The sequence below is a fragment of the Neolamprologus brichardi genome, chromosome 23, assembly GCF_056152115.1.
Source record: "Neolamprologus brichardi isolate AB-2024 chromosome 23, ASM5615211v1, whole genome shotgun sequence".
Lineage (NCBI taxonomy): Eukaryota > Metazoa > Chordata > Actinopteri > Cichliformes > Cichlidae > Neolamprologus > Neolamprologus brichardi.
This window is the reverse complement of record NC_142125.1, coordinates 42493037-42515792: the sequence shown is the minus strand read 5'-3', so window position 1 is coordinate 42515792 and position 22756 is coordinate 42493037. Positions and strand designations below refer to the sequence as shown.

Sequence of the window (22756 nt, the reverse complement as noted above, 5' to 3'; positions counted from 1 at the left end):
CCTTAGGGACTAAGTAAAGCGCTATACAAATGCAGGCCATTTACCATTTGACCTTGCTGCTGGGCTTTCCATTCTTCCTGTCTGGCTTTTTAGTTCTTTGTACTTTTGATCAGCCACAGCCTTGTTTTGTTTTTTGCAGTTCCTGGCTATGTGACCGTCTTCACCGCACCTAAAACAGAACCAAGCCATAGGCTCAGCTCTCACTGGGGTTTGTGGTAGAACTTGGAGTCTCAACCACAGGTGCGGGTGGCTCTTGTGTTTTTTCCATTGCTATAACTTGTCGCTTTCTTTGCTGTTTAGGTGGTTTTGTTGTCAGTTCCAGCTGCAGTTCTGCAACCTGCTTCTTTAGACTCTCAGTTTCAGAGATATAGGCCTGCAATACACTTGCACTTGAGTCAGTGTGATGTGGGAAGTCAGGAACAGAATGCATGTGCACAATAGGTTTTGTCTTACTAGACACAAAATGACGTTGCATCCTGTCCAGTTTAGAAGCCCTTCTGTCTTCCTCAGTCCTCAGCTCTAGCAGAATCTCTGCAAACTCAGGCATGGTCTTTTTTTTAGTTTCAGTTGCAGAACCAAGTTATGGTCCCAACAACCCCGTTTGAACTGCTTTAGCAAATGTTGACTTGCATCTGCTTGAATCACACCCTTCCTGCCTACAGCAGTGTTAAGGAGAGCTTGCAGCCTCTGTAGATAATCAGATGCTTTCTCGTCTGGATTTTGATTTGTGTTCAGGAACCTGGCAAATATCTCCTCACCATCCCCCATAAGACCATATGCAGAATCTAGCAGCTTGACATATTCTCGTGGATGTGCTGAATAACCAAGTTGCTTCACAAGACTCTCTAGTATTTTCCTCCGTTGAATGTCAACTGGAGTGCCATCACTGAACATGTAAACACCATGTTTCGAAATCCACTTCTCTACAAGGCTGAGATTTAGCTGAATGGGTGACTGGCTGGGATGTAAGGGGCCGTCTGTGGTCATACTTCAGCTTTGCTGTCTTTATCAAGGGTGTAGTACTGTGGTCAGAATAACCGTCAACGTCAGTTTCATCACTTGAGTCAGTCAAAACAGGGTCTGACTCAGGAGTATGACGCAGTTCTGACCTTTCAATGCGACTAGCCTGCCATTTTACATTCTTGTTGGTCACATCTCAAGGGGAAATTCTGACTCGTTATCACCCATCTGAGTCAAACTCAGCAATAACAGTTTCCCCACACTCTGGTTGTGCATTTGGGACCATCAGAATCCTTGTTACCACCCCATACTTCTCCAAGGAAGCAATAATATCAGCATCAGAATCTAGACTAGTAACTCCAGTAATACTGATGGACCGATTAACATCCACCCCGTAGTTCTATACCAAATCCATCTCTTTTCAATGTTGTCTTAATTGAAAGCTTATCACAATAATCACACAATCCCAAAATTAACTAAAGTGTGCAGAATCCTGTAATTTCAATGTTAGCTGTACCTTTTCGTGGCTGGCTCACCACAAAAAGGTACTATGTAACACAGCGGTCCCCAACCTTTTTTGCGCCACGGACCGATTTATGCCCGACAATATTTTCACGGACCGGCCTTTAAGGTGTCGCGGATAAATACAACAAAATAAAACTAGTACCGGTACCGAAAAACAGAAGATTTATTCATAACACACGTGAAAAGACCCAGGAAAGCCGAGTTAACGATAAAAACGATAACAAAATAACGCTGAAAACCGATAAAAACCCTGAAAATCATACATTTCACACCTGAGCCTCAACTCTTGCGGCCCGGTACCAAACATATCACGGACCGGTACCGGTCCGAGGCCCGGGGGTTGGGGACCTCTGATGTAACACACGATACTTTACCACTACAGAATGTAGAGAAAGTTAGGATCTTGGGCTTATGGTCTCTAGGAATTGGCTAAGGAGCGAAAGACACACAGCTAAAAGAACAGTTGACGATTATTTAAACAAAACCATAAACAGTCATTCAACAGTTCACAACAGTTCCAGTCCATATTTGTCAGTCCGTGTATTCAGTTTCATAGTCCAGACTTCAGAGTTCAGGATTCTTTTCAGTCTTTTCAGTTCAGGTGTGCGAAGTGTGTGTGTAGTGTGTTAATGTTAGTAGTACTACCCGGGTAGTGTATTGTTTTGAGATCTCATGAGCTTATCTGTCAAGAAGTAACACAATTGTCACTTCTAAGTAGGCTGGAAACCTTCCTGCATCAACCGGAAATGAACAGAAACCACAAAAACAGAGGTACATCAGCATCAACAAAAAGTGTCCGCGTTTCCCAACAAGCGGAAAAGTAAAATCCAATTTCGTGTCTTCACTCATAACCTTTTTTAAATAAGGATTAAAGAAAAAGTTTCGGTGAGTAGCTCTGACTAGCATACGTAGCCTTAGCGTTGTTCTCCTTCTCTACATCAACTCAAGTTCACAAGCACTAAACAATCTCATAGTGCCACCTACTGACATTCTTTGGGAACAGCAGTTCATTTTCATGAGGCAAATTTTAGGTGGGTTGCAAACACAAACTGTTAAAATCCTTGAAGTGCAGGCTGACAAGGCAGCGATCAGTGGTTTAAATAATTTAAAATCCTTACTCTTATCCAAGTCCATCCTTCTTGAAAAAAAAAATCAGAAAACAGTTTTATTAACGCAGTTTAATGTCCACCTGGTCCTCACTCAGTTTTTAATTCAAATTTGCTATTGTTGTTTTCCTCAGATTTTGGGCTTAGTTCAGATAAAATAATTACTGTAGCTGATAAATCCCACAACCGTCAACATGTTGATGTCATCAGAGCTGCGCCGAAACATGTCCCAGTCTGTGTCATCCAGTGTATCCTGCAGCGCAGCCACTGAGTGGTCCATCCAGCGTGCGACTTCCCTCCTGATTGGTGCTTGCTGCTTTAACCTTTGTTTGTAAGCAGGCATAAGGAAGATGGCGGCATGGTCCAATTTTCCAAATGCCGGCAGAGGCTGAGTCTTGTAGCAGTCCTTGAACGGAGTGTAGCAGTGGTCTAATGTCCTAGTGCCCCTGGTGGGGCAGGTGATGTCCTGGTGAAGGTTGTGTATTGTCCGTTTAAGATTTACTCTGTTAAAATCTCCCATAACAATGAGTGCGGCGTGCTGGTGAAGTGCTTGTTGCTGTGTGAGAGCCTCATGTAGCTCACATAAGGCAGTGTCTGAGTCCACGTGAGGCGGAATACAAACAGTGCAGGCAATGACCGCAGTGCAGGGAGATAGAAAGGGCGACATTTAACGATCAAAAGTTCTAGATTGGGTGAGCAAGAGCGTGAGAGTGGAGAAATTTTGTGCTGTCGTACCATCTGTTGTTCACCATCAAACACGCTCCACCACCTCTTTTCCAACTCCGTTGTCCTGTCCATACGGTAAACCAAAAAGAACCCCGCCAGCTGCACGGCGTGGTCTGGTATCGCTGGGTTCAGCCAAGTCTCGGTGAAGCAGAGGAGGTTGCAGTCCCGAATGTCTCTCTGGAATGTAATTCTGGCTCTGAGGTCATCAAGCTTGTTCTCGATGGATTGAACATTGGCTAGCAGGATACTGGGCATGGGTGCACGGTGTGCGCTAGCCCGTAGCCTATTCCTGATGCCGGCTCATTTCCCTCGAGGCTGTCGCTTAGCGTCGCATCCTTTGTTCTCTCTCAGGATCTCCCTTGGCCCGGTTGGGTCCAGAGGTAAGCAGGATGAAATGTATGTATGTTGTGCACCAATATAAACCAGAGTGTCTCTACTGTTGCAAATGTGTGTTTTCCATGATGCCCGTGCAATATTAAGGCAGATTGAGCAGAAAGTAATGAAAATCAGCAAAAAGTGGAAAAGCTGGGTCAGAGCATCCAGCACGGCAGCCGACCTCACTCCGGCGCCATCTTTGTTGTCATCTGAACGTTTCCCAACCAGAAGCTATGGGTGGATAGAAACATCCACGACACTCTGAGATCGCGCACCGCTGCCTACAATGAAGGGCTCCGGTAATATGGACCTATACAAGGCTGCGTCTTGTACGGGGAAAAACTGGAGTCACAGCTACGACAGTGCGACTCTAGGAGCCTGTGGAAGGGACTGTGGACAATAACGGACTACAAACAACCAGCTTCTTCAATGATGAATGCCGACGCTTCACTGGCTGTTGAGCTTAACATGTTTTATGCTAGCTTAGACGCTGCAGCAATTAAAACAAGAAATGGCACCAGCGAAGACAACGCCTTCATCCTCACAGAGCATGCCATGAGGAAAGCTTTCAGGAGGGTGAACACGAGGAAGGCACCTAACCAGATGCAATCCCTGGCCGGGTCCTGAGAGCCTGCGCTGACCAGCTAGCTCCGGTGTTCATGGAGATCTTCAACCTCTCCCTGGCCCAAGCTGTGGTTCCCACGTGCTTCAAAGAGTTCAACAACAGCCCGCTTGCCACAATGATTACCGCCCAGTAGCACTGACTTCAATTGTGATGAAGTGATTTGAAAGACTGTGAAGAGATCACATCATTTCTTCACTTCCTGCCAACATCGACCCACTTCAGTTTGGACTAATCGCTCCACAGATGACGCCATAGCTCACCTGCTCCACACATCCCTGAGTCACCTGGACACTGGCAGAGGGAATTATGTTAGGATGCTGTTCGTGGACTATAGTTCAGCATTCAACACAATAATTCCCTCTAAGTTTTTCACCAAGTTGAAGGATCTAGGACTCAGCTCATCACTGTGTCAGTGGATCCTCAACTTCCTCACAGACAGACTCCAATCAGTGAGGGTGAGGAAGTCTCCCCCTCCATCTCACTCAGCACTGGAGTGCCCCAGGGCTGTGTTTTAAGCCCCCTGCTGTACTCACTGTACACTAGAGCAGGGCGATATGACCAAAAATATTTATCACGATATACATTTGAAAATTTGCGATAACGATATAACTGACGATATAATTGACACTAGAAAAAATACTTTACAACTCCACAACTTTATTAGTGCAAAAAACCCATCAATGTATTTTCACTTAAACAAGCAGCTGTTTTTTATGTGCATTAAAGTTATATAAAAATGTAACAGAGCAAATTCTTTGCTGACAGTTTAACCAAAAGGCATTTCCAGTGGAAACTGGCCGACATATCCTCAGCATAACCATGTATAATATCCACAAAACTTAAAAAGAGGTTATACACACACAATACGGTAACATTATGTTGAAGCACAGTACGTATCACTCCGCGAGGCTCTGCCTACGATAGCCGTAATGCTCCGACAATCCATCAAGCGGTGCGGCTTCGTAGCTTAGCAAAGTCGTACTGAAACGTTTGACAGATTTTCGAGCGCCGTCTACGACATAAAATCGTTTCGAGGTCAGTAAACACAACCAGAGTTCATACATAAGGCACACGGGATTATAAGGGGCTCTGTCGACTTTCAGAAAAATCAAAGGATTGATTTTAAGTGTGCCGTATTTTCCAAAAAGCACGGTAATAACGACGGCCCGCTAGCATGCGCTACCAAAAATAGTGCTTTGTTGTGTATCTGACGGACGAAAGCTAAACCAGTTCCACACCAGTGAAGCTGCAACATTTTTACAAACCAGTTCTGATTCATCCGTTTCATTCAACGATCCGCTTTCGCCCTTCTCGTTCTCCGTCGTCGCCATGCTTTTTCCGCCATGTGCGTATGTAAACAAAGGTACTGCGCATGCGTGTTTTACCCATATTCTATCGCCATATTTCATTTTCTTATCGTTGCCCAACATTACACCGGTATTACCGTGAACTGTATGATATTGACACTTATGACTGTGTAGCCACATCGCCTCCATTGTCAAGTTTGCTGACGACACTGGGAAGCGCTTGCGCTCCCTTAAGGCCAAAACAGAGAGAATGGGGAGGAGCTTCTTCCCCCAGGCTATTGGGGCCCTGAACCAGGTGTAGGACTGGACTCTTTCACACACATCACCACACGCACTCTGGTTTTTCTTTTTGCACACTTCTTATAATTTATCATTTCTTTTTATTAATCATTTCTTACGTAAACTGTTATTTGAACATTTTTACTGTAAATTTCTAAGTTAAAATCTGTAAATTTTTGTAGTAATCTGTAAATCTGTAAATCTTACCGTCAATTCTTACTGTCATTTAATGGCATTGCACAGCAATCAGCATTTCACCTCATGTCACACTCTGTATGGTTGTGTGTGTGACAAATAAAATTTGAATTTGAATGTGATTTTAACATTCATCTAGAATAACGACTGAAATGCTGAAAACAATTAGACTCAGCTGGCTTTTGTTAAAATGGAAAGGAGGCGACTCCTTGAATTAATCATACGCTAGGTCTTGTTTTGACATGTGGCATAAGACAATGAGCATTTCACAGTATTTCACAAAAACCTTCTTTTGTCAAATCATTTCTTAATAACATTTAGACTACACACAACTGGATAATTGATGTCATTACAGTAGACGTCTTTCTGAAAGGGCTGTAAGTTTAAGGAAATAATTCCTCTACTGTTGTCATGTGCCAAAACTATGCCGAGCAGCCGCTTAAACTTTACGCACACAGAGGTGTATTATCTTGTTAATACTGTTGCATACTCACTACAAACAAAGCTGGACGCTGTGGCAAATCACAGATGGTTGACTCCCTGGTATAATTCAAACATATGTGCCTTTAAAGCAGATATATTCTCCAAAGTGCTAATTAAACAAACATGTAGGACAGCCTTTTTTCACATGTGTAATATTGGTAAAGTGACACTGAACTAATGCATTTATTACACCTTGGAGTACTCTAATTCATTGTTATCAGGATGCTCTCAAATTTCCTTTAACAGCCTTCAGTTGATCCAAATGCTGCAGCGAGAGTCCTGACAGGGACAGTAAAGAAAGATTTGTGTGTCATCATTAATAACTGCTAAACTCAGCCCCTCTCCCAGAGTGTGTTTTTGCTTTTAAAAGACATTTCAAAAAACAAAAAAAAATCATTATACATGCTATATTTCTCAACAGTACTTCAATCCAAATATGACCTAGTGTGTGGAGGCTGGGGGAAACACATGTGAAACCAATCCAGTTTATGTGCTACGGAGGTGTCATAGTGTCTGGGTCTGTGACTCGTGGTTTTGAGTTTTTGTTATGGACTCATGAGCCTTTCTTCTTGCTATATGAAGTTATTTAAGTTGTAGTTTCGAGCTTAGTATTTCATAGTGCCTCTGAGTTATGTTATCTGTATTTCTAGTTTATGGTTTCTTGTGTGATTATGTTAGTTCTTTTTCATTGTGTTTTGTCATCAGCATCAGGTCCTTGCTTTGTTCTGTCAAGTTCATCTTAGTCCTGACCTGTTACGTCCCATTTTATTGTGATGGTCCCCCATCCCATCAGCTGTGTTCCCTGGTGTTTCCAATCTCCAAACTTAACTCAATTATTGTCTCACACCAAGAAGCTGATTCTGTTCTAACACTTTATCTTTGATCAATGGTGCTGATCAATGGCTACTGATCACAGAGTTGGGGAATGACTGCAATCACAATGTTGTAAGATAGTGAAAGAAACTTTTCTCCCACTGAAAATGCTACATGCAGATGAACGGAAACAACATTTTGGGATTTACTTACCTGGATGATTGAGCATGCATCAAGACAATTATTGTCTCAAATTTTCCCTGCTGTTTGCTACTTTCTCCCACTTGCTGTATGTCTCATGTGTTTCTTGGGAGATTTTTGTGCATTCCTAGTTTTTGCCTGGTCAGAGTTGTTTTGTATTATGTATTTTCTTTTCTTTACTGTAACAATAGAGCTACTTTTTAGTTTATCCTTTGTTCCTGAGTCCTGCATTTGGGTCTTACTCTGCCTCCACTACTGTCCCTGAGAAGAAGAAAGCTGTAAGAAATCTAAATGGATCAGATTATTATGGACAAACTAATGAATTATTCATTTAACTTAATGCCTTAACCTCCTAGGACCTGCGTCCACATATGTGGACATCACATTTTGGGTTATTTAGACCAAAATACTCAATTTTGCTCTACAAGGGCATACTGCTTGTGTTCTATCAAAATTTTAAACGAATATCCTCATATGTGGCTCTGATTTTTCATAAAAACAAAAATAAGGTAAAAAAAAATCTGGTAATTCTTTGTTTTTACATTCATCGGGCCCCAATCAGCCCAAATATCAAAGAGAAATTAAAAATGCATGTCGTGGAAGAGTTCGGGTCTTAGGAGATTAAAAATAACAATTTAATTGAGCTTCACACTAAACTAATATTGCATAAATCAGCAATTTAAAAATAAAATAAGTTCACATTGAATTTAATTCTGTCTAGTGAATCTTTATTTGTTTAGTCATAAAAACTTTTTGTTGTTTTGACATCAATCAAACATGAAACTTCGGGAATAAAGTATTTATCTTAACTTCTTTTTGTTTCCCAGAATCTGTTTTTGGACTGAATCATCAGTTCAGACTCCAGTACAAGAACCAACATGGATTTCTGCAACCACATTCAACTCTCCATCACTTGACTGAAAGCATTCTACTGATGTAGTAAAACTCAAGTACAGAACTAAAGTACATTTACTTGAGTGATGTCATCATGTCAGATTTTGAGGTACGTGTATAATTATTTCCTGCTTTTTCCTGCTTTTTTAAAAATAGGCCACTACATAACTTACATAAATATAACCCACTAAACACTGGATGTTGGACAGATGCTCAGATTATGTCTATATTGGCTCCATGACCAATTCTTGACATCTATACGATGTCCACACTAGGTCCACAGTTTAAATGTCCAACACTGACCAAACTTGGACATCCATATGAAGTGCAATATTTGAACATTGAACTGGGTAATTTTGTGGATGTCATGTGGACGTCTATGACAGGTGTAGGAAATTTACATGAATTATAAATGTAATATTTTTTTATTTAAAAATATCAAACATTTTTATTTATTAAAATTTGTTGTATGTGTGTATTTAGTAAGTTTAAAAGACCATTTGCATGATATATATGGTTTATTTTTACAAGTATCCTGTCTAATTGTGAAGATGAAGTGAATGTGGCTATGATCAGTAGCTGGACTGGGAGAAGTTGCCACTTTGGTTCAGGGTGCCTCTTACTCTGTACAAGGGTGAATCCAGGGTCGGTGACTATCACACAAGCTGATAACTCTCAGAAACCTGTCCTCTGATTCAGTTGTAGCTTTGGGTCTGCCAGACCCAAAATATAAAACCTTTGACTGGTAGTGTATCTTGAAGTAAAAATTGTGCATAGTCAAGAATACATGATGAAGTCCACCCCTCCTTACAACGACCAGGTTCTGTGTCTGACCTCTGCTGATGTGAGGAAAACTCTTTGCAGAGTTAACCCACGGAAAGCTGGTGGTCCAGATAACATCCCTGGAAGAGTGCTCAGAGAATCTGCAGACCAGCTGACAGATGTGCTCACTGACATCTTCAACCTCTCCCTGAGCACTGCTGTCGTCCCAATGTGCCTCAAGGCCACCACCATTGTTTCTGTGCCAAAGTCCCCAGTGTCCTGCCTCAGTGACTACCGTCCCGTTGCACTCACACCCATCATGATGAAGCTTCAAGAGGCTCATCATGAGGCACATTAAGACCCTGCTGCCACCCACACTGGACCCACTGCAGTTCACCTATCACCCCAACCAGTCAACAGACGACGCCATCGCCACCACCTTACATCTCGTCCTCACCCACCTGGACAATAAAGACACATATGTACGAATGCAGTTCATAGACTTCAGTTCAGCATTCAACACAATCATTCCTCAGCACCTGATTGGAAAACTCAGCCTGCTGGGCCTGAACACCTCCCTCTGCAACTGGATCCTGGACTTTCTGACGGAGAGAGCTCAGACAGTCCGGATCGGTAACAGCATCTCCAACACCACCACACTGAGCACTGGAGCACCTCGGACAATGTGGAACGTGGACAAAACAAAAGAGATGATTGTTGACTTCAGGAGAGCACAGAGAGATCATTGCCCACTTAACATCAATGGATCCTCTGTGGAGGTCGTCAAGAGCACCAAATTCCTTGGTGTCTACCTCTCCTGGTCCCTGAACACCAGCTCCATAACCAAGAAGGCTCAGCAGCATCTCTACTTCCTGCTGAAGCTGAGGAAAGCCCAGCTGCTATCATCCATTCTCACCACCTTCTACAGAGAGACTATCGAGAGCGTCTTGAGCAGCTGCATCACTGTCTGGTAACTGCATCCTATCAGATCGCAGTACCCTACAAAGGATAGTGAGAAAAGCTGAGAAGACCATTGGGGCTCCTGTCCTCTCCATCACGGACACTTACAGCATCGGCTCCATCCGCAAAGCCACCAGCATTGTTAAAGATCCCACACACCCCTCATACACACTCTTCACCCTGCTGCCTTCTGGAAAAAGTACCAGAGCATCCGGGCCAATCACAATACTCAGTATTTGTCTTGTCTTGTATATTTTTTCAATTTTTTGCACATTGCACTTTACGTAGTCCTGTGTTTGTCCGTTACATGTCATATGTAGCACCAGGGTCTCGCAGCAACGCTGTCTCATTTCACTCTGTACTGCATCACTGTACAAGGTTAAAATGACAATAAAAAGCCACTTGACTTGACTCGACTTGTTTATAGTTTCAATTAACCAAAATTGAGGGAGAGAGCTGGGGGCAGCTGTCTGTCAGGAGTGGCTAGTGTCATCGTAATATCTTGAAAACTGGTTGTACATTAATTAAACTAATGCTGTACATTCATGTTAGTTTATCAAACTAACATTTGTGGCATTAACAAGGAATTACAGCAAAAGTGCTCAGTCCTTAAATCCACCGTGCACAGATACTATGGAAAGAACTGCCCACTCTTTTAATGAAGTGTCTTGTGGTATGTGGAAGTTGGGGATCATCACTTTGTCTATTTTGGGCCTCAGGACTCATTTATTATCGTTGCACCCTGAAATGCAAAATGTTGATGCTTCTCAGGGTGAGGCAGGAGATCAATGCAGGGGATGGAACCCAGTCAACTTGGAGCAGGGACCAACAGTAGGACCACGGACTCATCACCAGTTGGTTTTCATAGATGTTGCCCCAATTGGTATCCACAAGGGCTGTGAGATCCATAACAATTGCGATAGATTAGATTTATGTTAACATCATGGGAAGTCTAGGCTCTGGATTTAACAGCAAGCCAATAAAGCCAATATAGGAGAAATCTGCAGGTGAACAGCAAGACCAGTATCCAACAAGACTGTTTGTTTGCCAAAGCCATGACTTGAGTATGTGGAGCTTGTTCATGCTGAATTGCTGCACTGAGTCATTTTGCATTTGCTTTCAGGCTTGAGCAGCATATTTACATTTTTAATTATTAAACAAATGTTTTGATTTCAGCAATCCAATCCAGTATGACATCATAGACACAAAAAATAGTTTTCATGAATATGTTTAACATCTATTGGGAATAAATACATAAAAACGTGCTTGTATGAACTGGTGAATGTTTTATAGCACTAGCAGTGTAGAAAAGCGGTGTCTAAGAACCAGTCCACAGATGATCGTGGCTCATTTCCTTTCCCGTGGGCAGACTTGGCTGGGGAATGGAGGTTAGTGGTGGCGTGTGGTCAGCGACCCTCCAGAGGAGAGGTGGTGCAGTGGGTTCAGGGAGCGGTGCCAGGGAGGCTGGCAGGGCAGCTGGGAGCAATTTACTAATCACATGGAGAGGGGAGCTAACTGGAGACAAGGCAGCTGGAAAGCTGCAGGAGCTCACGAGTAGATGTCAGCATTGTCAATAAATGACCACTGCATATTATCTAATGCAGCATTTCTAAACAGCTATGATAACATTTCCTACATGCATGACTGTGTTTATTGGAAAATCAGCAGATCAAACATGATGCTCAGAGCATTGTAGTTTATTTAGTCATATCTGATGCTGTTTTTACTTTTTTTTAAAACCACATTGACCAATACTCATGTCGTGGTTACAATATCTGACACTAGATGAATTTATTAGCATTACAAAGGTTTAGCTGGTTATGATGACTAGAAGAATGAAGAGAAACCTTCCTGTAAGTATTGATCTTCCATTTAAACCATAATTTGCCACAGCAATTATACCAGAATAAAATTAATGCTTTTAAAATCTTTATGTTGTGATTAACATCAGTCCTCTCAATCCCAAGTTGTAATGGAACATAATGGAATGAGTGTTGTTTGGTTTTGTCAAATACAAAGGGCTTTTACACAGATACACTGAAACTGGTGTTATCTGCATCCCATCCAGGATGTAGATCTGATCCAGTTCTGGAGAAAAAGCCTCTTTGTTCTGTCTCTATCAGTGTTGCCTCTCCTACATAATTATGTACTACACATTATTTTACACCAACTGATGTTCAGACATCTCTAATCTGGAAAACATTTAATCGCATTAGAATGTGTTTGTCTTTGTAGAAGACGTGTCAGGTAACAAAGAAGCTCGGTAAAAAAAACTGTACAGTGCTTTTTCAAAGCACAAACAGTAAAAACAGATTTCTGCCATATCATTACTGTTTCAGTGAGCTGCCATACTATGTGTAAAGTACTGTACATTACACAACATCAACACATATTAGCAAATAGTTTTGAATTTAAACAGAAAAAGAAGGCAAGATTAAGCAGATATTACATATTAGTAAATCTGAAACACTGTTCTGGGCCCTTTGCACAAATCCTCATCGGCTTGATGCCAAAACCCTGTCCTCTAATTCCACTATCACTCATTTTGATAGCAGCTTACTGGGAATGTACCAGTAATAATATCTGCAGTTAAAAAACACTCATTCAGACACAAATGCACAGCCTGATGCACATGTATAATCAAAAGGCTGTAAAAAGTAGACCATTACAAAACAGAAGTGGTGTCGTTGCTGTTCACAATCTGACAAAAAATAAATAAATAAATAAATATTTCCAGTACTTATTTATCATAAATACTTGAAGTAATATCAGTAATATCATGCAGTGACAGTAGGGTCAGTGTGGTTAGGTTAATTGGAAAATCACAGTTGTGAATGCTTGTCTGTGTCTATGTGTTGGCCCTCTGACCGACTGGCGGCCTGTCCAGGGTGTACGCTGCCTCTCGCCCTAAGACAGCTGGGATAGGCTCATGCCCCCCCCCCCCCCCCCCCCCCCCCCCCCGAGAAGGATAAGCGGGGGGTGGATGGAATTGTAAACTTCTTGGCCTATAATCTGTCAGATCTTCTCTCTCAGCCCTCGGTATTTCTCTAGCTTCTTGTGTTCATTTCCTTGATGTTGGTATAGCCACATCTATCACTACGGATGTCTTCTTCTGCTTGTCCATCACTACTATGTCCGGTTTGTTGGCCATCACCAGTTTGTCTCTTTGTATCTGAAAGTCCCACAGATCTTAGCTCAGTTCTGTCTCCAGGTTTGTCCAGTCACTGGTAGGATTCTCGATGTCAGCCATTTCTTCTATCTGATGGTGGTCCTGGAGCCTGTTGCTCCCAATAGTTCCTCTCTTTGTTCCTCTTCTTTCTCGGGTTTCTGCTGCCAGATGTATTGACTAAGCACATGATCAGTTGGCCATCTGGCTCATGAATGCTTGTTGTCTTATCCTGGACAGTGGATCTGACACTCACTGCTCCTCGACCTCCTTTCTTTCGCTTGGCGTACAATCTCAGGATGCTGGACTTACCCTCCATAAATACTATATATATATCTGTGACTTTTGTTTTTACACCGAGAAACATTGTAAATGACTTTTTGATAGGCAATCGCTTTTTGGCACATTAGCAGGAGGAAAATAGCAGAGTGGTCTACAGCTTTTGAGAAGTGGAGATATGGAAATGACTTTTATTATATCACAAAAGGACAAAAGCATGACCCATATGGAAAAGATATATATAAATCTTATAAAGTTTGTATCTGTCTTGTATGAAACTTGTATGAAAAGTATACAAGAGTGAAAAAACATATAAGATCCCTTGAAAAATTATATAATGAAACGTGTATGTTTTGGATACTTACTAACAAAATATATGAAAGTAATGAGAAAGTGGCCACTTTCATGAGTGAATCATATATGTTTTTACTATTTCTTTTCCATATGGTAAGGTGCAAACTGTGTCCATGACAGAAACTTCAGTGTGCTACTTATACAGCTTCTGCACAGATAGCTTTGCTACCACAAAGCTAGCCAAGAACCCAGAGTGATGTATGAAAGCTGAGTGCCAACCCAAGCCCAGCAGCCGTACTCAACAGGTATAAAGGCAGCAACGAGCAGTCAAGCTTGCAGTGTTGTCACCTCCATTTCTACTTGTAAATATTTTTTAATAGTAGAATCACCATAATGTTGGTCTATTAGTCTAATTGGGCTGGTTTTCAGTTTTGGTTTGTGTTGCTGATTTTGTGCTCATATGTAAAACCTAAAAGAAATATTGTACTTGTGTAGGGATTTGTTTCAGTGTGCGCGACTGTAAACCAACATTTATACTGTTAATTGGTAATTATGTCATATTATGAAGCAATGAAAAAGTAATTTAATAAATAGAGTAATAGATTCCTTTCTTTGGCAAGTAGTACATAATGAACTGCATTACCATTAAGAAAAGTCACAAGTAATATGTACTTCTGAATTTTGCGAACATTTTCCTGAAAAGAAGCTCATTGGAAATCCTCAAGTGACTGATTTAAGAATAACAGCTGAGGGTAGACGTCAGGTGAAAACAAAGTACATCTTCCTTCTTAGGTCTAAACTGCACCAGCCAAGCTGATCCCAGACACTGAAGACAATGTTTATGGACTCATCAGAGAGCTATTAGTCCAACTCCAAAGCCAATGTGATCACAGGATATCACACTATATTGTTCCTCGTTACAGTACTGATGCTTTGTGGTCAGCAAGACCAAGAGCAAAAGGCTTTCAGGTTTACAAATGTGTCAACTTTCTAGAAACCCTTAAAATGTTGTGAAGAAAGAGGAAGACAAAGAGAAATGTTCTACTGTTCTGTTACATTTTCAGTCTTAATTGATTTAATCACATGCTCTAAATGGAGGCAAGATCTTGCTACACTTGGACACCACTTAGAACCACTCCATAAATCTGTGAGAGGATGACTGGTTTTTGGTGTGTATGTACATTTTCTCCTTTTGGAGACAGAAATTTAAGCAAAATTTAAGAGATAGTAACAGGAAAGCAAAGAGAAGGAACTGGATGTAGAGGACCCAGCCGTGCAGATCGCTACATTCTGTTTTTAAATGCATCTATAAGCATTTAGGTTGCTTGCTACACAAGCAGGAAAGGAATTTGAAATCTAGGGACCAAACAAAGGAAACACAGGTATGATTGTTGTATAATGCCGGGATAAACTTTGTACCTGGGCCGTTTAATTTTGATGTCTATCTATCTATAGCAGGTAAGGAGGGTGTGTGCAGACAGGTGAATGGAAAAGAATGGAAAACTGAGGACATCTGGTGGGTGGACAAGGTGAGACAAGATGTACGGGGCAAAATAAAAGACAAAAGCAGGTCTCATGACTGAGAGAGTAAAGATTCTGCAAGTATTTTCTACATGTAATTTGCTAAAATTGCATATTTATGTTTTGCACATTGAAATATTTATACATTCACAAAAATACATCTTTTTTTGACTGTGTCTTGATGCATGCTCAATCATCCAGGTATCTAAATTCCAAAATATTGATTCTGTTTATCTGGATGTAGCGTTTCCAGTGGGAGAAAGTCCATTGCTCATTCAGTGGGCTATTTGTCATTGTGCAAATGTGCTGTTTGTAAAGTTGAGGAAACCTGCAGTCGGCTGAGACTGAAGAAGACTCAGCTGACTGCAGGATGGAGGAGATGGCATCAGCACATGCCATTGGCGTGAGGTTGCTGTGTCTCCCAGTAACGTCTCAAGAGCATCGAGGAGATTGTAGGAGAGCTGACAGCAATGCAAACTCATTAACCATCTAACATATTCAGCATGACTGGTTTGGTGTTGGGTCAGTGATGGTCTGGGGAGGCACATCCATTGAGGGACGTACAAAACTCTGTAGGCTAGGCAACGACACCCTGACTAAGGGAACGCAGGACAAGCTGCACCAGCATGGGGTCTCACAGTATGTCCAAGATGCATAATAATACCTGGAGGATGAAGGAATTGATACCACTGACCAGCCCCACACTAGTCTCGCCTAAATCCAATAGAACAGCTTTGGGACATGTTTCAGTCCATCTGACCCCCCCAGCTTACAACTCAGATGATCCAGGAGCTCAGTGATGCCCTGGTCCAGATCTGGGAGACCCCCAGCACACAATCGACACCTGATTGTCTCATTAGTAGAATGCCCCGACTGGGCATGCATACAAGTACGTTGCAAACTTCTGAGTAGTTGGTATCAATGTCTAAATGTAGCATTTTGAATTGCTGCAAGGAAATTCAAAATGAATGAGCTTGCCTCATCATTTTCACTTCATTATTTGGGGTGTCTTTGAATTCAGTCGTCTCTAGGCTGATAATTTTCATTTCTGTCAATCAATGTGGCCTCTTCTTACTTCTGTTTGTGTTGAATTCCCTCCTGAAGTATTTTATTACATTCATTAAACTGACTATGAGTTGCTGTAAGCTGTTTTGACTGGTTAAGGGGTATAATTCTGCATATTGCTGCATTTCATCATAAAAATGATAATATATCCCTTACATATAATGACATTTATTGTTATTCATGTGGTGCTTTGTAATTGTATTCAGTGCCATATCCCCTACAGTGGGTTAATTTCCCCACACTCACTTCCAGCTCTGGTAGATAACGCTGGTAAACTAATTTAATAGAAGTAGAGTGATTTCAGCTTTTATGATAAATCTTCCCACATTCCAATTTTTAGAGAGCTTCTCACATAAACATTAGCAATGATCTAGTAGACCTATACGCATCTTTTCTCAGTTAGTTTGTGTTGTTTAGTCAAAGGATCAGTATCACTGCTCACTGACCAGTTTTAGGAGATGAGATCAATCTTTTATACCCAAGAATAAATTTGGAAATACATGCTATGACATTTTAGATGATCTTCATAAAACAAACAAACCCCAATATATTGAAATAAATACACAAATGAAAAGAACAACAAAACAAGGGATCGAGTTAATTGTAATATGTAAAGAAAGCTTTGATGCTGATTTACTAAAGGAGGAGAAAAGTGCCTCGGACACATTTATTAAGATCGTGTAGCTCATGTAAGCTTATCTAGCTTCTCATGTGGAATTACAGATCTTAGATTACTGGTATATTTCTTCCCATGAACTCGATTCTGTTCATCTGGACGTTCAGCAGGAGAAACGTTTCATCATCCAGGTGACTTCTTCAGTCTCAGCTGACTGCAGCAGTCGTCCTTCTTCCCTCCTGGATCACCTGGACCTTTCTTCCCAGCTTTGACAAACATTCAGCTTAGATAACCACATTTCCTCAGGGCCTGTTTGATGTGATTTTCTGGCTGCTGTGTCTGTGGGGATGGTGTTCGCTCTGTGTTGCAGTGCCCTGATGACACCCATCAGCTGCTCCCGTCGATGATGAGAGTCAAACCTTAATTACTGATCCACATGCGTCGGCTAACAGTACACATCAACTTTTAAATGTCCCCCATTACTGATGGAAATCTCATGGAAATCTGGGGTTGCTGTTATGGTTTTAATTCAAAGGCCTGTATTTTCAGATCATTTATTACATTAAACTATAACGGCTGTTTTCACACTAACTTTTAGTTCTTCAAAAGTACACTTTACTGCTTTCATTTATCACAAATTGTGTTTTCTTTTACCTGATTATACAGGATACTAAATCTGAGTTGTTTCTATTTCTTTAGCTTCTCACAGTTGCCTCAAGGCCTCGGCTTTATTTACTAAAGAAATGTCATTTTAGCTCGATTACAAAGGCCGTTAGTAATCAGACTTCTGTCACTGCTGTGTGTGGCTAAGAACCCCCAACGTCAGGCAGGGCGTTGCCACGAAGCTCATATTTCAGGTAATTTCCCAAAAGCACACATTACACTTATTGTCTCACTTTTTTTTTTTAATTTCAACATATTTTATTATGTAACATGTATTTACATAATACATGTTACATAATATGTGTGAAAAGTGTTTGCTCCTTCCTGATCTCCTAGTGTTTTCCATATTTATCAAATCTACATGTTTCAGATCATCAAACACATTTTAATATTAGACAAAGATAATCTAAGTAAATACAAACCAACCTGGTCCTGTGTGGAAAAGTAACTACCCCTATTGTTAAATCATGATTTTACTTTGATTTGCCACATTGTTTGGAAATCTGAGTTCAGTTTCACTAAACACACTCAGGCCTGACGACTGGCAGACCTGTTGAATCAAGAAATCCCTTAAATAGAACCAGTCTGACAGAATGAAGCAGTGAGAGCCCCACTGGCTCTCTCGCTGAACCACGGTCAGAGCCATTATCCACAAACGGCGAAAACATGGAACAGTGGTGAACCTTCCCAGGAGCGACCAGCCAACCAAAAATAACTCTATGAGCACATCGATGAGGAGGTCACAGAAGAACCCAAGAACAACATTAAAGAACCGCAGGCTTCACATCTCAGTAAAGGTCAGAATTCACGACTCAACAATAAGAAAGAGACCGGGTAAAACGGCTACTATGGAACAGCTTAAAGAGAAAACCATCGCTGACCAAAAAGGACACAAAGGTCACATCTCACATTTGCAAAAAAAAAACTCAATGATCCCCAAGACTTTTGGGGAAATCTTCTATAGACTGGTGAGACAAAAGCTGAACTTTCTGGAAGGTTTGAGTCCCATTACATCTGGCATAACTCTAACAGCATTTCAGAAAAGAAAAATCGTACCAACATTAAAAGATGGTGGTTGTAGTGTGATGGCCTGGGGCTGTTTTGCTACGTCAGGACCTGAAAGAGTTTTTGTGGTAAAGGGAAACATGAATTCTGCTGCCTCCTAGGGGTGGGGGAAAAATGGATACTGTGTAGTATGGTGATATTTTGTTTGCTAATAATGTATGGATACAGGGACAGCAGAAATCGATACTTTGTTACAAAAAAGGTTTTTGTGGAATGGAACATGCTCTGACGTCCAAATGTGTTTAACTTTTTTATTGCAGCAATAAACATGACAGTTTACTTATTTTAATTTAAGACATGTTTTATTTGAATTAAGTTTAAAACTTTTTTATTTAATGTAAAATTATATTTTGTTTTAATTTACTTTCAAATTCTTCAGTTGCTGAAGGGGCTGCATAGTTTTCATAAACTGCATAGTTCAGAATAGCTATAATTGTACCAGATGGTTGATTCAGTTAAGTTGGACTAGACTGTAATACAAACCGTTCAGTTTGTCAACAATAAAACTGAAATGAGAGAAAGACTGAGTGTGAGACTTTGATATTAGAGAAAATGAATATTGATAAAGTTTACCTTTATGTACAGAATCTGAATATCGCAAAATATTTTTAAAAATTGCAATAATATCGTGCGTTAAGTATTGTGATAATATCGTATTGTGGGATGTATGGTGATTCCCACCTCTACTGCCTCCCAAAACCTCCTGAAGGAGAATGTTCAGCCATCAGTTGAAATGCATTTGGGTTCTGCAGCAGGACAATGATCTGAAATACACCAACACCACCACCTCTGGATGTCTTAATGCACGGTCGATCATCCAGGTGAGGAAATCACAAAAAGCAGCGTCTTCAGTGGGAGAAACATTTTGTTACTCATCCAGGTGACTTGGTTGGAGAAACCTGCAGTCAGCTGAGACTGACGAAGTGACGAAATGTTTCTCCCACTGAAAACGTCCACATGGACAGAATCAACGTTTTGGGGTCCACCTGTTGGCGTTTCCTAGTCCTGACCTGAATCGGACTTATCCCTCCACCGTGTTGTAAAGAACTCATTGCCAGTTACTGCAAACACTTCATTGTGGCTGTTGCTGCTAAGGGTGGCCCAACTACTTATTAGGTTTGGGGGGCAATCACTTTTTCACACAGGGCCATGTGGGTTGGATCGTTTCCCCCTGATCATAAACACCTTTTAGAAACTGCATTTTGTGTTGACTTGTGTTATCTTTGTCTAATATTTACATTTGTTTGTTGGTCTGAAATATATAAATACATGTCAAATTATACAAATATACAAATAAATAGGAAATCAGGAAGGGTGCAAACAATAAACACAGTGGTGTGAAAAGACCACGCTGTATTTATTTGTTCAGTTTTTCTTTAGCACGCATGCTTGTCAATATGTAACAGTACTCAGCTTTATCCAAGGAGGTGAGACTTTGTGTTTTCTACAGTGTATCTGAAGATGTTGTGAATTGTAACACTGGTAACGTTTTCCCTCACTGCATAATAACCTATCAGAACAACAAAGGTCTTTTCACACTAATTCATATAACTACAAACGCATAAAAACAAAAGCTTTCTTCGTTAATCGCTTAAGCAGCAGACACATCAAAGCCATAAACATTGTGTACCACTGCTGAAAGACACAAAGACTTTTCTCCAGTTTACGCACATTGTCTCTGCTTACGTAGAACCTTAAGTAGGTCATAAAAGCAGTTTATTTTACACAAAATGTTTACAGTCACGAGCAACCTGGGCTTTAGTATCTTGCCCAAGGGCAACTGGCACTAGGAGATACCAGGAAGCAAACAGCCAACCCTGCAACAGATAACCTGCTTCTGTTATATGAGCCACAGCCACCTTTGTGCATGGCTACATGTACACATACACAGACATATTCTAGTTAGTTTTATCTACATGTCAAATACAATGCACATGCATATAAGCAGAACAAAGACTCCCCCCTCTGTACAGTGTAAATAGGACAGATCGGGAAAGAGAGAAGATCTGAGAAGCAAAAAGAAGGAGATCAGATAACTTACTGATGGGGGGAAGTTGATGGGATAAATAGGAATAAATGGTGAGGAGAGGGGTTGTTACATCGACCCCCTGATGTTTTTATCAGGAGCTAAAAGCTAAAATCATCTTATTATATTTATATTAGAACTCGTTTTGCATTTGAAATGCTGTTCTGTACATATAATATAATATATGGCAGTATAAGCACTCAGGAAATAGTGCTTATGGATATGACCCTGATAACAGCATTTCATTAAATCTAACCTCCCACCTGCCCCCCAAGGATGTTCATGTGAATATTAAATCACTTACCTGCTGATCAAAGCATATTTTATTAGTTGAGTGGGCATATTACTGATAATAGACAAATATGAAAGCGTAAATACAGCTTTTATTTATTTACTGCAGTTCAGGCGCACAGTGTGTCCATATAACAGTGTGTGTATGTTAGTCCTGGAATTTTGTAATGTTATATTAATTATTCAAATGTTTTCATTGTTGTTCATTCATAAATCAAAAAAACAGACTTGTCATTGTTCATTAATTCACTGACTTGTGTTTTTGATTCGTATTTTTCTTAACATTTACCAAAGGGCTGTATTATTGTTATATGTCTTACCATATAAAGCGCCCTGTTGTCATTTGGCGCTGTATAAATAAAACAGAATAATTTAACGGGTCTGGCTGCTACTGTCGGCTTTTGCGTATCTGTATAAAATCCATTTAAATTATGCCCAAGGCGTCCTTAAACTCACTTCACCACCGTTTCAGGGAGGCATAAACCGCTGTGACAATATTTCTTTACAAATCAATGGACTGCACAACTGATGACATTTATATGGAAGACCTGTAAAGTCATTTAACATCACACGCAAGTGAACATACTCAAAGCAGAAAAATATTCCCAAAAATCACTCACCATTGATGTTCCAGAGAGGCTGAAGCCCTCCAACTCCGTTACTGTCGTTACTCATGATTCATGGCGCTGAACCCACAACAGCCAAGACGACACTTTTCTCTCCCTTCTTTTCTCTTTTTGCTCTCGTCCACGTTGTTTTTCTTTCTCCAAGTTTTCTACCCACTGTCACCCTTGCGTAGCCCTTCTAAGATGTTATCCTCCGCTCCGCTTTTCCGTCAAGCGCACTCACAGTTCACATTATGTTCCTCCTGCTTCTGTTGTTTTCTCTTTAACCAGTTTTCAGAGTGTAGTTTCCCTCCCTGGATGCTTTTTATAATAATAATAATAATAATAATAATAATAATAATAATAATAATAATAATAATAATAATAATAAATTAACAGCTGTTATAGGCTTAACACCTATCCATATCCCAGGCTTCGCTCATTGATCGGAAATCCAAAACGTGCCCGCTCAGCTTCAGCGACACGGTTCTCGTTCTCGCGCGCACCGCACGTTCGTTCTCTCACAGCCTGTAAAGAAGGAGCGCGAGGAAGGAAGAGAGACGGGGAAAAGACTTGTGATGTCATGTCCTTCAGCCAATCCCGGTAAATAACTTGGCATTGAACGTTGACTCACAGTGCTGTTGTACCAAAATGTTAGTTTAGGGATGCTAATAAGTCACTCCTGAGAATTAGCAGGTTGATATTAATACTTTAATTTAAAAACATGAAGTTCAGCTCAGTGCATTTTTTTTTTTTTCTAAATTTGTGGTTAAGTTTGCAAAACCTGGAGATGGGAAAGCAGAGAAAGGAGAGCTGTGATAAGAGCAGAAAGGAGCGGGGAAATGCATTTTCGTGCATTCAGCGAACTAAAGAGTTTAGAAATGAGGCTGTCTATCACCAGCAAGTAAAAACCAAATGCTATGTTATCAGTATTTGCAAGAAATACTGCTTCAA

The 22756-nt window shown here is 40.8% G+C and overlaps 1 protein-coding gene across 1 annotated transcript in view; it reads right to left on the bottom strand.

Moving 5' to 3' along the window:
* LOC118455093 (muscarinic acetylcholine receptor M4-like) overlaps positions 1–22319 on the bottom strand; it is a 71291-nt gene extending 48972 nt beyond the window's left edge. The window contains exon 1 of the mRNA XM_087836067.1: positions 21818–22319. Coding sequence (XP_087692193.1) covers positions 21818–21872 — 55 coding nt within the window. The 5' untranslated portion in view covers positions 21873–22319. The remainder of the gene's footprint in view (positions 1–21817) is intronic.
* Between the last annotated feature and the right edge of the window lie 437 nt (positions 22320–22756).